The sequence below is a fragment of the Mobula hypostoma genome, chromosome 11 (genome assembly GCF_963921235.1).
Source record: "Mobula hypostoma chromosome 11, sMobHyp1.1, whole genome shotgun sequence".
NCBI lineage: Eukaryota > Metazoa > Chordata > Chondrichthyes > Myliobatiformes > Myliobatidae > Mobula > Mobula hypostoma.
Genome location: NC_086107.1, coordinates 36,603,147 through 36,617,304, shown reverse-complemented (window position 1 = coordinate 36,617,304; position 14,158 = coordinate 36,603,147). Strand labels below are relative to the sequence as shown.

At 40.0% G+C, this 14,158-nt stretch overlaps 1 protein-coding gene across 5 annotated transcripts in view; it reads left to right on the top strand.

Moving 5' to 3' along the window:
- LOC134353651 (serine/threonine-protein phosphatase 6 regulatory subunit 3-like) overlaps positions 1 to 10,742 on the top strand; it is a 150,954-nt gene extending 140,212 nt beyond the window's left edge. For 3 of the 5 annotated variants that reach the window (XM_063061823.1, XM_063061819.1, XM_063061820.1), the window contains exons 24-25: positions 823 to 912; positions 8,417 to 10,742. In XM_063061823.1, the coding sequence (XP_062917893.1) occupies positions 823 to 912; positions 8,417 to 8,468 (142 nt within the window). In that variant the 3' untranslated portion in view covers positions 8,469 to 10,742. The remainder of the gene's footprint in view (positions 1 to 822; positions 913 to 8,416) is intronic. The other 2 variants (XM_063061824.1, XM_063061821.1) reach the window with 1 other exon arrangement.
- Positions 10,743 to 14,158: the final 3,416 nt, after the last annotated feature.

Here is a 14,158-nt window from a genome sequence, read left to right as displayed (position 1 = left end):
TCTGTTTTTTATGTTTGTAAAATGCAAATAATCAGCTGCACGATTTGTCAAAGAATTTCTCTAATTGTGTATCAAGTGACTCTTAATGGGCACAAAGAGCACATTTTCAGTACAGAACAGTAGGGCATTGATGGCTGCGTATGTCTCTTTATTATGGAAAGGAAACATGGAGAGCAGAGTGAGGTGGTGGGTGGTGCACTAGTTGGGGTTGGTTTTTCAGAGCCAACTGACCTGAGTTGACAGCTGCAAAGAATGAATGCTTGATGGCTTTTAGTTTAGATCACACAGAATGACCATCAATGATTGTGAACCATTTTTGTATTTCAATTATCTAGATTTGTTTTTGTTTCATTCGGGGCTGATAATATCAACACTAAAAGCAGATGATTTTCACTTAATTGAGTAACAAATGATTATGAAGAATTGGTTGAAGTATAATAATTATCAGATCTTGAGGTCTAATTTAACACTTAAGCAATATATGCTTTTGCTTAATGAAAGTTTGGGCAAATGTATCTCACATTTTATCTAGGAAGTTTCTAGGTGTCAAGCAAACCTTTTTGGGCTGCAACAGAATGATCAAAAATGTGCTTGATTTTAACTGTGTGATAGTGACATATTAAGCATTAGTCTGTCTGGTCCACTGGTGTGCTTGGTACAGAGGAGACAGGCAAAATGAGTTTTGGGATTGAATGCTAGGGAACTTGGAACACGAATTTGAAAATTAATTCCTGTTAATGTAACAAAGGTTAGTAGGTGTCAACCACAATGTTTTTTTATTGCAGTTTAGTCTTTGTTTAACAGTAGATACTCTTTTAACAGCTTGAGGCACTCTGAAGAGAATACAAAATCTCGAGTAAAAGAAACCATGAATGGTCCCATCGACAATGTAGCATCAATGGAAGAAGTCAAGTAAGCATCCGTTGTAATTTCCTTTTTACCCTGATAGAGTATACAACTTTAGTATTCCTTATATATTTTGTGATAGCCATTCTGTTTTTTTAATCATTGACAGTACTTTTAGTTTGCATAGTACAAATGATTGCAATCTCTGTAATATCCAATTATTTTCTGGCAACTTGTTACTGAATTGTGCATTTATATTAAAAAAAACACTTGATATTAAGACCCAAACTGTTTATTGTCCTAACGTTGACGACTTTTGACATACGATAAACATTTAATAAATAGTCGATGCTTCCGGCTGAGACCCTTCATCAGGATGGCCTGATGAAGGATCTCGGCCCGAAGAGTCGGATGTTTGCTCTTTTCCATAGATGCTGTGTGGCCTGCTGAGTTTCTCCAACATTTTGTGTGTGTTGGTGTGGCCCCGCCTCTAGAGTAGAGTGAATTTGTGGTCCCCTAATTTAAGAAGGAATATGCTGGAGTTGGAGGCAGTCTAAAAGATATTCAGAGGGCTAATTCCTAAGAAGATTAAAGCTGAAGTTGGTTTATTTTTGTAGCATGTAACAAGGTGCAGTGGAAAAACTTCGTTGTGCTTGTCATCTATACAGGTTTCATCATACTGCATTGGAAAGGGAATATGTACAAGGGAAAGCAATAGAATGCAGAATGAGATTTTAGTGTTATAGAGAAAGTGCAGTGCAGGTAGACAATAAGGTTCAAGGCCAAAGTGAGGTAGATTGTGAGGTCAAGAATCCCATCTTCTGCACTGGGGTCCATACAATAGTCTTATTACAGCCGGATAGAAGCCATCCTTGAGTCTGGTGGTACATGCTTTCATATTTTTATATCCTTTGCTCAATGGGAGAGGGAGAAGAAATGTCCAGTGTGGCTGGGGTCTTTGATTATGTTGGCTGCTTTACCTAGCCAGCGTGAAGTGTGGATGTAGTTTTGGTGATGGGCTGATATGTGTCCACGACTGCAGTTTCTTATGGTCTCAGGCAGAACAGTGGCCATGACCAGTTCTTTTACAGGTGGCGAAAGAAGTTCAATTTTGTATTCTTTGGAGTTTAGATGCATGAGAGATGATTTAATTGAAAGCTATATGATCCTAAAGTGACATGATAAAATGGTGAGTTGTTTTATGTCTGGAGAATGTCATGAACAAGCAGACAAAATTAGAAGACAGTGGGTCAGTGATTTAAAATTGAGGTGCCCAGGAATTTGCTGAGATTATGTACTTCCTCTTTAAATACCTACCAAGATTGGCCACAGAGCTATTTAAAAAGAAGGTAACTAATTTTATTTTGCTACATTATGGAACTAAGGGCTATAGGGAACAGACACAAAAGAGAAGATAAAGCCTGGCACAGACCAGCCATGATTATATTGAAGGTAGGCTTGAGGATCCAGGTGGCCAGCTTCTCCTTGTGTTGCAGAGATTGATGTCAGCTCTGATAAATCAGAAGAAATTAAGACAGGTATAAGATTTCTGAACAAAATAACTGCTATTGATGGAAAATTAGCTTCATCATTCCAAATGTGCATGCAGCCCTGGGCCATTTGAACTAGCTCATTGTATATGACCAGTTTTGGTCAAATTTGTTTATAATACAATTACAGATGATCATTGAGTAATATGAACTGAGTTGGATAGCAGGATGGTTGCTTTCTTACACAAAATCCTAACCTTGGTGTTCATTAGCTGGAGTGTACCCAAATTCATGTTTCTTATCATATTTAAGCTTCTTTTGGAACTACCTTCCGTCGACTGCATGCCGTGGTTAGTCCACTATTTATAATTTTACACTTTTTTCATATTGAACTCATTTATGTAACCTATGTGATTATATGTTTACAGTATAAGCTGTTGAATTTTTGATGCAAATCCATTAGTTACTTTTTTAACTTTCATTCCTTCACGTTATTTGTGTTGGAGCTTTATAGGGAGCTTTATTCTTTTCTATTTCCTGTTTTTCTGTACTTGACTATGTTTCCATAATGTTCATTATTATCACTTGCTGCTTCAGAGAAAAAAATTATTTGATGGCAGATATTTTGAAAGAAATATCTTCAAGCTTAAAATAAAAATGAAAATTGCCTGCAGTGTACAGCTTGTTATTGGAACTATTTGTTCCCTTTCCCACAGATGGAGGCAATTCAGTGATTGAGTCAGTACAGACTCCCAGCAGAGCAATCACGTCAGTCCTATTATCCCTGTAACCTGTTCTCTGTCACACCCATCAATTTTATCCCAATTCTTCAGCCACCCAGCTACACTGATATCCATGGACAAAGATGATAGGTATATAACAATTTCCCTTTTTAAAAGAATAAAAAGCTGCAGAATAGAGAGATTTGGGGATCATTGTGCACAAAACATAGAAAGACAGCACACGAGGGAGAGTAATAAAATAGTGCCCCTTATTTCAAAGGAGTATTTACATCTCATTGCTGTTGTACAGGGCATAATTAAGATTTTAGGAGAGCTGCAAATAATGTTGGTCATTCTCTTTGAGCAAGGTATTAGTTTTTAGGAGATGTTTGGAAGAAGGTTCCTTGGAAGATTATGGACATGGAAGGATTATTCAATGTGGAAAGGTTAAACTGGTTGAGATTCATTGAAGGTTAGAAGAATGATAGCTGATCTTATTGAAACATAATTTTTTTATTCAGAAGTACAGCACAGTAACAGGTTCTTCCAGTCTAACAAGACTGCACTGCCCAATTGCACCCATGTGACCAATTATCCTACTTACCTGTCCGTCTTCAGAATGTCCGAGGAAAACTGAGTACCCAGAGGAAACCCACGCACACACGAAAAGAATGTACAATTTCCTTGCAGATGTGGAGGGAGTTGAACCCAAATCGCTGGCACTGTGAAGCGTTACAGTGCCACCCCCTATTTATCTGTGCCTCAGCATAAATGCTGAGAAGGTGCTTCCTACGGTGAGAGAGCCCAGAATCAGAGAACACAAAATCAGATAACTCAGAAGGGGTGGGGGTGTACCCATTTAAAACAGGAATAGATTTTGAGAATGCAAACACGAGGAAATCTGCAGATGCTGGAATTTCAAGCAACACACACAAAAGTTGCTGGTGAACGCAGCATTCCAGGCAGCATCTCTAGGAAGAGTTACAGTCGACGTTTCGGGCCGAGACCCTTCGTCAGGACTAACTGAAAGAACAGCTAGTAAGAGATTTGAAAGTGGGAGGGGGAGGCGGAGATCCAAAATGATAGGAGAAGGCAGGAAGGGGGAGGGATGGAGCCAAGAGCTGGACAGGTGATTGGCAAAAGGGATGAGAGGATCATGGGACAGGAGGCCTAGGAAGAAAGAAAAGGGGTAGGGGGGGGAAAAGCCCAGAGGATGGGCAAGGGGTATAGTGAGAGGGACAGAGGGAGAAAAAGGAGAGAGAGAAAAAGAATGTGTGTGTATATAAATAAATAACGGATGGGGTACGAGGGGGAGGTGGGGCATTGGCAGAAGTTAGAGAAGTCAATGTTCATGCCATCAGGTTAGAGGCTACCCAGACGAAATATAAGGTGTTGTTCCTCCAACCTGAGTGTGGCTTCATCTTGACAGTAGAGGAGGCCGTGGATAGACATATCAGAATGGGAATGGGACGTGGAATTAAAATGTGTGGCCACTGGGAGATCCTGTTTTCTCTGGCGGACAGAGCGTAGGTGTTCAGCGAAACGATCTCCCAGTCTGCGTCGGGTCTCGCCAATATATAGAAGACCACATCGGGAGCACCGGTCGCAGTATATCACCCCAGCCAACTCACAGGTGAAGTATCACCTCACCTGGAAGGACTGTCTGGGGCCCTGAATGGTGGTAAGGGAGGAAGTGTAAGGGCATGAGTAGCACTTGTTCCGCTTACAAGGATAAGGGCTAGGAGGGAGATTGGTAGGAAGGGATGGGGGGACGAATGGGTAAGGGAGTTGTGTAGGGAGTGATCCCTGCAGAAAGCGGGGATGGGGGGGGGGCTCTTCTTTCAGTTAGTCCTGATAAGGGTCTCGGCCCGAAACGTCGACTGTACCTGTTCCTGGAGTTGCTGCCTGGCCTGCTGCGTTCACCAGCAACTTTTATGTGTGTTGCTTGCAATAGATTTTGAGATTTATGAGTCTTTGAACTTCTTACTACAGAGAGCCATGGGGACAGAGTTCTTGTATTTATTTAAGTCTGCAATTTAGATATTTCTAAGGAATGGAAGAATCTTGACATGGGTAAAGTACAGGAAAGTGGACATGAGGAATGTTGGATCAGTCGTGATCCCATTGAATGCCAAAAGTAGGCTCCAGGTACTGAGTAGCCTACTCGTGTTCCCAGTCTTTATACTCTTGTTTTCAGATTTAGTGACAAGAAGGATCCTGCAAGATTGGGTCTGGGAATCCAACTGTTCATATTCTTTATTAGTGACTTAGACAGTAGGGCCTAGAGAAGTGTTTCCAACTTTGCTGAGGAAGCCCAGCCAGTTGGCAGTGTGCTCTAGGACAGCGGTCCCCCCAGCAAAGCATGTGCTACCGGGCCGCGAGGAAACAATATCATTTGGCGATATGAGTCAGCTGCATCTTTCCTCATTCCTTGTCACACCCACTGTTGAGCTTGAACGCACACGAGGTCATTACCCGCGCGTCATCCATGTCAGCGCGGGAAGGAGATCAACTCCTCGAGCTTGCAAGTGACAACGGGCTGAAAAGTATGTTTGACATAACATCTCTGCCGGCATTCTGGATCAAAGTCAAGGCTAAATATCCTGAGATAGCCACGAAAGCACTGAAAACGTTGCTTCCATTTCCAACATATTTCTGCAATTAATGCAACGAAAACTAAATTGCGGAATAGACTGGACATAAGGAACCCCGTTCGCGTATTGCTGTCTCCCATCACCCCTCGATCGGACCGTGTTGTTGCAGGGAAACAAGCCCAGGGCTCCCACTGATTCAGCGATATTGGTGTGTTGCAATGATTTTATATGATTCTTACGGGGAAAATATGCGCTGTATATTTAATATCCAAACGTTACTTAAAATGTTATGATGCTATTGACTTTTATAACCATATAATAATTACAGCACGGAAACAGGCCATCTCTGTCCTTCTAGTCCGTGCCAAATGCTACTCTCACCTCGTCCCACCGACTTGCACTCAGCCCATAACCCTTTCCTGTCCATATACCTATCCAATTTTTCGTTAAATGATAATATTGAACCTGCCTCTATCACTTCTACTGGAAGTTCATTCGACTCTTACTTCAAGCTCCCCTGTCCTCCCCTGATAATAGACTTATCACTATATTCATGCGAGGAAAATATGCGCTGTGTGTTTAATATTAAATTCGTTAGATAAATCCTTTTAGAAACGGAATTGAGTGTATTAGCCACTTATCACCTATATTCCTGTCGTGATTACCCCCCCCCCGAGACAGAATCACTAAAAACGATTTGTAGAAAAAAATCGGCACGTACACACATGCGCAATGTCACGCATGCGCACTGGTGCCCGCGCAAGGCATCATGGTCATGGTAGTCTTTCTCAGGGTAAACACAACATATTTGACTTCTACTTTTGTCGCAGCCCCCCCCCCCCCCGGGGTCGGCCAGTCCGCAAGAATATTGTCAATAATGAACGGGTCCACAGTGCTAAAAGGGTTGGGGACCTCTGGTCTAGGAGATGATACAGAGGAGTTTCATGAACATATTAAAGTGTGGAGTCATGCACTGCGTTAGCAAATAAAGAAGTATATATTTAAATGTTGTAAGATTGAAAGGTGCCAGTGAATCAGAATGACGTTTATTATCACTGATATGTCAGGAAATTTGTTTTTATAGCTGCATACTTTTACTGTGTTATAATAAAAACTAAAATAAATAGTGTAAAAGAGGAATAGTGAGGTAGTATTCATGGACTGTTCTTAAATCTGATGGAGGAGGGTGGAAGAAGCTGTTCTAAAACATTGTTTGCATCTTCAGGCCTCCTCCCTGTATCATTCAATACCTCCTCTATGATGGTAATCGTGAGAAGAGGGCACTGGTATGATTGTTGCCCTTTTGATGTAGTTGGGAACCACTGACTGCAGCAGTGAGAGATTGAAGATGTTCTTGAACACTCCAGCCAGTTGGTTGGTCAGGTATAACATCAGGCCCTGACACCTTGCAAGGGTTCACTCTTTTGAAGGATGTGTTCTGATGTGGACACCTGAGCCAGAGGTCATAGGGTAGCCAGATACTGTGGGATTTGCGCGGGTGTAGTGTTATTCACCCTTTCAAAATGTGCATCGAAGCCATTTATGCAGTTAGGCTTTGCTTTATAGGACGTACTGGCATGCAAACCTTGCCACAGCTGTTGTGCATACGATTGTGTCTTTAACTGCAGATGGAATTGCCTTTTCACTCTTATGATGGCCTTCTATAGGTTGTACCTGGGTTTCTTGTAGGCTGGTTTGAAAAATCTAGCCCTCAGTATACTACAAATCTCTTGGTTCACCCAGGGCTTCTGTCTGTGGCATATTCATTCAGATTTGAAGATACTGAATATTGTCCAGTCCACCGATTCAAAGCAGTCCTGCAGACGCTCCTGTGCTTCCTACTCCTGTTGCGGTCCTCACCACTGGTAATGCTCTCCTCAGTCTCTGTCTGTATCTGGGAGGGAGTGAAGTAAGGCCAGGTGATCAGACTTGCCAAAGTGCTTTTTTTTTAAAAAAAAAGATTGGTATGTCCTTAAACATAAGTCACACTGAAAATAGACATGCTGGCTGAGCAAGGATATACTTATTGATGAATGCAGGAAAGGTTCACCGCATTGAATTCTGGGATACTATCAGGGGTATCATTAGTTCACTTATCAAAGCCAGTCACAGTTGTACCAAACTTACATAGAATAGAGGCAGCAATATTCTTGCCAGGTAAAGGTGAATGTGCAAAGAAGAGTTTGAATGAAATGTCCTAATGAGGCTATCACATGTTGGCAGATGTGAAAAACTTGTGAATGAAGCACATCTGGAAGAAATGTGGCAGATAAATGGCTCCTTAAGGGCTTGGTGCATAAATAATGGGATATGCTTCAGAAAAAGAGATGTGATGATGGAGAAGTTATTATAGTCAGCGCAAATTTTGAGTCTGATCTAAATATCAGCTGAAACTTAATGGATTGAATAGATGATTTTTATCCTGTGGATTCTATCCAAATTAAGAGGATTCAAATTGGTGCTGAATTATCTGAGAAAAATGCCAAAAGCTGTATTTATTAGGCTGATTGCATTTTGTCAATTTAATAAACCATCCCAAATGCCACTTTAATTTATGAATATTCCTTGCATTCTGTATGGATTTCAAAATGTGCATCATGTATCAGGGAAGAAAAGTGTCAGTTTGTGGACTGAATCATGCTGATTGCTGAATCTGTGAAATTGCTTTATGCTGTACTCCCTAGAAATGTTCAACTGTTCAACAGAAATTTCACTCTATTTTCTTCAGTTCACTGAAAATTGCTTTTTCTTTTATCTTTTTAAGGACGGCTCAACATGTCTTGTCACCTGAAGCTTCAATTAATGGACCTGCATGAATAATTCTGCCTGCTGTTGTCTACTCCAGTCTGAGCAGCTACTATCCAGGGGTATCAGTGGGGTTCACTGGAGGCACTGGGCTTAGGCCTATTAAAGCCAGTCACTGCTGCACTAAATTTACATGGGATCAGGACCAGCAATATTCTTATGAGATTTTTTTTTTTTAAAGATGGATGTGCAAAGAAGAGTTTGAATGAAATGTGTAAATGAGGGTATTACATGTTGGCAGATACAAAGAACTCTTGTGTGCATTTGTATAAAATACATGTTCTTTTAAATGGGTTAATCAGTCCATTAAATATCTTGCCACTCACGTGATAATTAGTATTGTTGCCATAGTAAATGGTTATAAAAGTAGAATATTTTATAAAAATGTGTATACTTAAACCTAACGTATATAATTGCAGTATACCAATTGGAACACATAGTGTGACCAAAGTGTTTAGAAATTTTCATACTTTTTTTCATCTTGTATAAGATTTTAACTTTCAGTGTTTCTTCCAAGTGGGCAGTGTAAATTGTAGAGGTGAAATGCAAATGTAAAAGTGTTATTTTGAACGAGTTGCCTATATTAAACCAATTGCTAGAGGAAATTCTAATTCCAAATGTTCAAGGGTGGCTCTTTCCTTCAGATTTTATTTGTAAGCAGTTCTTGAAATCTAGAAGATGAGTATTGGAAATTCTTTAATTCAGAACTTAAACATATTTGCTACTGAAGATGAGTTGATCATTTGGTATGTCACTAAATAGCCATAAATATGATCATCCTTCTGCGTTTTATATTTTCAGAACAACAAATTATTCAAATCAAAGATGAAAGATACTGATGATTAGCTTTGAATTGCATGTGGCTATTGTGTAGTTCTCTAAACTAAAGATCTGCATCAATTTTACTGTTTTATAAAAATTCTATTGAACCACTTACCAATTTGTTTTTAAGTTCCCTTTATTTTAGTTGCCAGGTCAATAGAACTTGATCAGGGTGAACTGATACCTGAGCACTTAATATGATATTAGTAGGCTAGAAAATTCTGTTAAAATAAACTTTTAAGGAGTGAAGAGCCCTATTTGAGGAAAGTATGACATAATTTCTACTTTTAAATTCAGGGAATTAAAGTGTTAATGGCATATTGACCCTCTTCATGGGACTTTACTGGACTGTTTATCGAGGTGAGAGCTAGCACTCGGTTCTGCTAAGGCAATTTTTAAAATGTCATTTGACAAAGTGCCTATGGTACAGGTTTAAGGCTGAAAAGAGATGATGATAATGCATGATAAATTTGTGGAAGAATACTTTCACATTAGAAAATAGTGTCTGTTCCAGGAAAGTAGAATGAGATGTGCACTCACCTATTAGTGTGGCCTGTTCTTTGCAGCATCTACAGTAACGATATTGTTGGATCCTTCAAGCACCTTAATACATTCAAAGTCAATGAAATATTTTATATCAACTTCATCACTGTTTTTAAAAATTAATAACAGCTTGGGTTTAGAGTTCTAGAAATAAATATTGAAAAAATAATCAAACCAAGCAATGCAATTTTCTGTGATCTTCCAAACTGCTTTGGGGTGGTAAAATCCAAATTCAGTTGTTAATGCTTGATTCACCACGTAAACCTCTAAAATATTTGATCACAGATACTTGAAGATTGGGATGCTCAAGCATCCCTTGCAGTGTAGCAATTACTTAAAACTGTGGTAGGAATATAGTGTACATTTTTTTAAGTAACAGATGAGGAGGAGATGGAATATTTCCAAAACAAAATGGTGGGAGTAACAATGTTGTATAGCTGTGGCTGCCAAATTGGGGATAAAAGTCTATTCCATCTTGACAATCTTTTATTTGCAAGGTTTATGTGTTTGGTTGCATGAGAAAATGGCAACAAACTTTTTTAGTATATCGCTAGGATGGACATAAACCACTGACACAAGTACAAAATGTAAAAAAATATTGGCTTTTTACTGTCAAATTATTCTGGTTGTATAATACGTTTCATTTGTCCAATTTCAGATGTGCATCCAATATACAATGTAAATATACCTTGTTAAAATTAATGCCTTTAGTTAAAGTTTGCAATAAACTGAATTGCTTAAGTTGTATGAAAGTGTATTGTTTAATTTTTGTGAACGTGGTGATTCCATTTTTAGTTTAGTGTTCCATGATGGCAATTATTGCAAAATGCTCAATTCTCAGATGTATGAAAACCAACTTACTCGTAACTGGCGTGTCAGCACTATGCTTTAAATTTATTCACAAGAATAGAGGCACTCTTGGAAATCCGCAATTAGTTTAAAAAAATTAATCATGGATTGTAAAGAATACAATGACTACTTTTGGAAAAGTGCTTGTATGATACTTCTAATTAAATATTGTTTACAAATTAGTTTAAACTACTTAAGAAATATATTTTGTCAAGTTATTCAGCAAGGTTGTTGTACATGGGAAAATTATTACCAGGATGATTGAAGTGATTGTATATTTGTCTCTTTGAAATAATTTGTATCCCACTGCATTGAGCTAGTATGGATTACTTAATAGATTACATTTGGTGCCAAAGCCATATTTTGTATGCCACAGTTCCCAAGGAGACATTGGATTGCATAGAATACATGGGAGTTTAGACAAAGCGAGTGAGGGCAGTGGACACATTTTGCAGGCCACGGTTCCCGAGGAGTCATTGGATTGCAGAGGCAGAGAGTTTAAAAGAAGCAATCACGGGCAGTGGGCTCATTTTGCATGCTCCAGTTCCCAAGAAGACATGTATGTGGGCACATAATTAGCACTTGGCAAGGTCCAATAAAAAGAAGTTAGGTAAGCAGAGCGGCCATTGGGTGAGTGGGCCAGCGTTAGAGTAGGTATTTGAGGCTTTGGCTTATCAAGGAAGATGGAATTTAAAAACAAGAAATTCTGCAGATGTTGAAAATACAAAGCAACACACACAAAATGATGGAGGACCTCCCTGCGGGGAGTAGGAGGAAGGTAAAGATTTGTTTGGTGGCAAGACCCTTCTAGATATGGCAAAATATGTGGAGAATGGTGTGTTGGATGCAGAATTTCATGAGGTGTTGGGTTAGGACTCCTGTTATGGAGGCAGGACGATGGGGTGAGCGCATATGTCTGGAAAATAGGGGAGATGTGGGTGAGGGCAGCATCAATGATGGAGGAAGGGAAACCCTGTTCTTTGAAGAAGTAGGGTGTCTCTGATGTCCTGAAAAGGAAGTAAAGAATATGGCATGTAACTGAAGATCTCCATCAGTTTTTGGATTTCTGCAGAGATTATATCTGCTCTTAAGGCCCTATTTTTGAGATGGGTTATGACTGTCAGTCTTGAGTGGAAAAGAGGCAAGATTGCCCAAATATCCCTCTGTGGGATGGAGTTAGGGGCAGTTGCATTTACTTCTGATGAAGGATTCTTTGAAATATTCCATCCAGTGGGTGTTTCTGTTCCTGGCTCTCAGGGGGATGGTATCGTGGCTGTTAAGGCAGTAGATGGGTTAAACAATGCTGAAAATCTTGAGCACGTTGCAGCTATCAGCAACCGCAGTATTGACAGGACTGCAGATGATGGAATCTGGAACTACAATCAATCTACTGCAGGAACTCATCTATAGGAGAAAAGGTAATCAATCCTGATGTAGGAATTTGGCCCAAAATTTCAACAATTGCTTTATTACCCCAGATGCTGTTTGCCCCACTAATTTACTCAAACAGATTTGTAGAGATCATGGTACACCTAGCTTTTGACTTTTCATTGAATCGGTCACAGATCCCCATTCCTACAGTGAACTCCAGGATGTTGTTTTGTATTTGTAATGTTGACCATCAGATGGTTAATGTTTTGCTGGATGCAGTCATTGTTGGCACTGTTGAGACGCAAATATCTCATATTTCAAGAGTCTGAATGCAGTCACAGTTTTGATGCATACCAGTTATAGGTTGCCTTAAATTAGCATATATGTTTGCATTATGTTCTAAAATTAGAAATGGGCAAGGCCATTAAAACGTGAAAACTAGTTTCAGTGGTTGGAATTAAATAAAAATGGTTAAGCAGGATCTATGTAAATCCACAGTAATACTAGCAACACACATCAAAGTTGCTGGTGAACGCAGCAGGCCAGGTAGCATCTCCAGGAAGAGGTACAGTCGACGTTTCGGGCTGAGACCCTTCGTCAGGACTAACTGAAGGAAGAGCTAGTAAGAGATTTGAAAGTGGGAGGGGAAGGGGCGATCCAAAATGATAGAAGACAGGAGGGGGAGGGATGGAGCCAAGAGCTGGACAGGTGATTGGCAAAAGGGGTATGAGAGGATCATGGGACAGGAGGCCCAGGGAGAAGGAAGGGGGGGGGAGAACCCAGAGGATGGGCAAGGGGTGGTAAATAACTTGCCCATCCTCTGGGTGTTTTTTAATTCCCTCCCCACCCCCTCTCCCCTCCTGTCTTCTCCTATCATTTTGCATCTCCCCGTCCCCCTCCCACTTTCAAATCTCTTACTAGCTCTTCCTTCAGTTAGTCCTGATGAAGGGTCTCAGCCCGAAACGTCGACTGTACTTCCTAGAGATGCTGCCTGGCCTCCTGCATTCACCAGCAACTTTGATGTGTGTTGCTTGAATTTCCAACATCTGCAGAATTCCTCGTGTTTACACAGTAATACTACTGTTTTCTATTGGATTGAATTCCACTTGGCCAATTGATGAGAGTATAGGTAGCTTTCCTTAAATGTTAACTTACCCAGAGGTAATTAAGATGCCCTGTATTTTTCAAGAGTGGAGGAAATCATGGGATAATTTTATGATGGAGAGATGATTAGAGTAGCAGGCTATTAATGTAATGAAAATACCACAAAACATTTCACAGGTGTAATTGGACAAAATCAGCTGCCAGATTACAGGAATATCTTCAAAAGCTTAGTCAAAGGTAGGTTTTCAGTTACTAAAAATAGAAGCTGCAAAATTCAGAATGTGAATTCCAGAGGTTAGAATCAAGGCAAAGGATTGGTCAAATGATGAAGCAATGAAATTAGGAATAGACAATCACAGAAGTAGGCTGCACTGAGGTTCTTACTGGGTCTGAATAATTACAACTTTAAATTAGTTGCTGTCAAACAAGGAACTAAAGTATGTTGATAAAGTATCCTTGATATTTCTCCCTTGGTGCCAACATGCCATTCCAGAGGGATCTGTTTTTGGACCCCTGCTCTTTGATAATTTTATAAATAAATTGGAAAAGGAAATTGAGAGGTGTGTTAGCAAGGTTGCAGAAGATTGGTGGTGTTGTGGTTACTATAGAAGGATGTCATGGATTACAATGGAACATTGGAAGAATGCCGAGTTGCATTCAGAAGTGGCAGGTGGAGTTCAAACTGGAGAACTGAAGTGATTCACTTTGGAAGGTTGAACTTGAAGGCAGACTACAAGGTTAATGGCAGGATTCAAGAGCTGTGCAGAAATGTTGCAGCTCCACATTTTATTTAGTTTTGGTTGCCCTATTTTCAGAAGGATGTGTAAACTTTGAGAGGGTGCCAAAGCATTTCATTAGGATGGTGCCTGGATTAGAGAGGAAAGATTGAGCAAGCTGAGCCTTTTTCTTTTGAAGTCATGGAGGATGAGAGGTGATTTGATAGTTGTGTTAATAGTTGTATAAGAGGCATAGAGTGGATAGCCAGCACCTTTTTCCCCAGTGTGGCAATGGC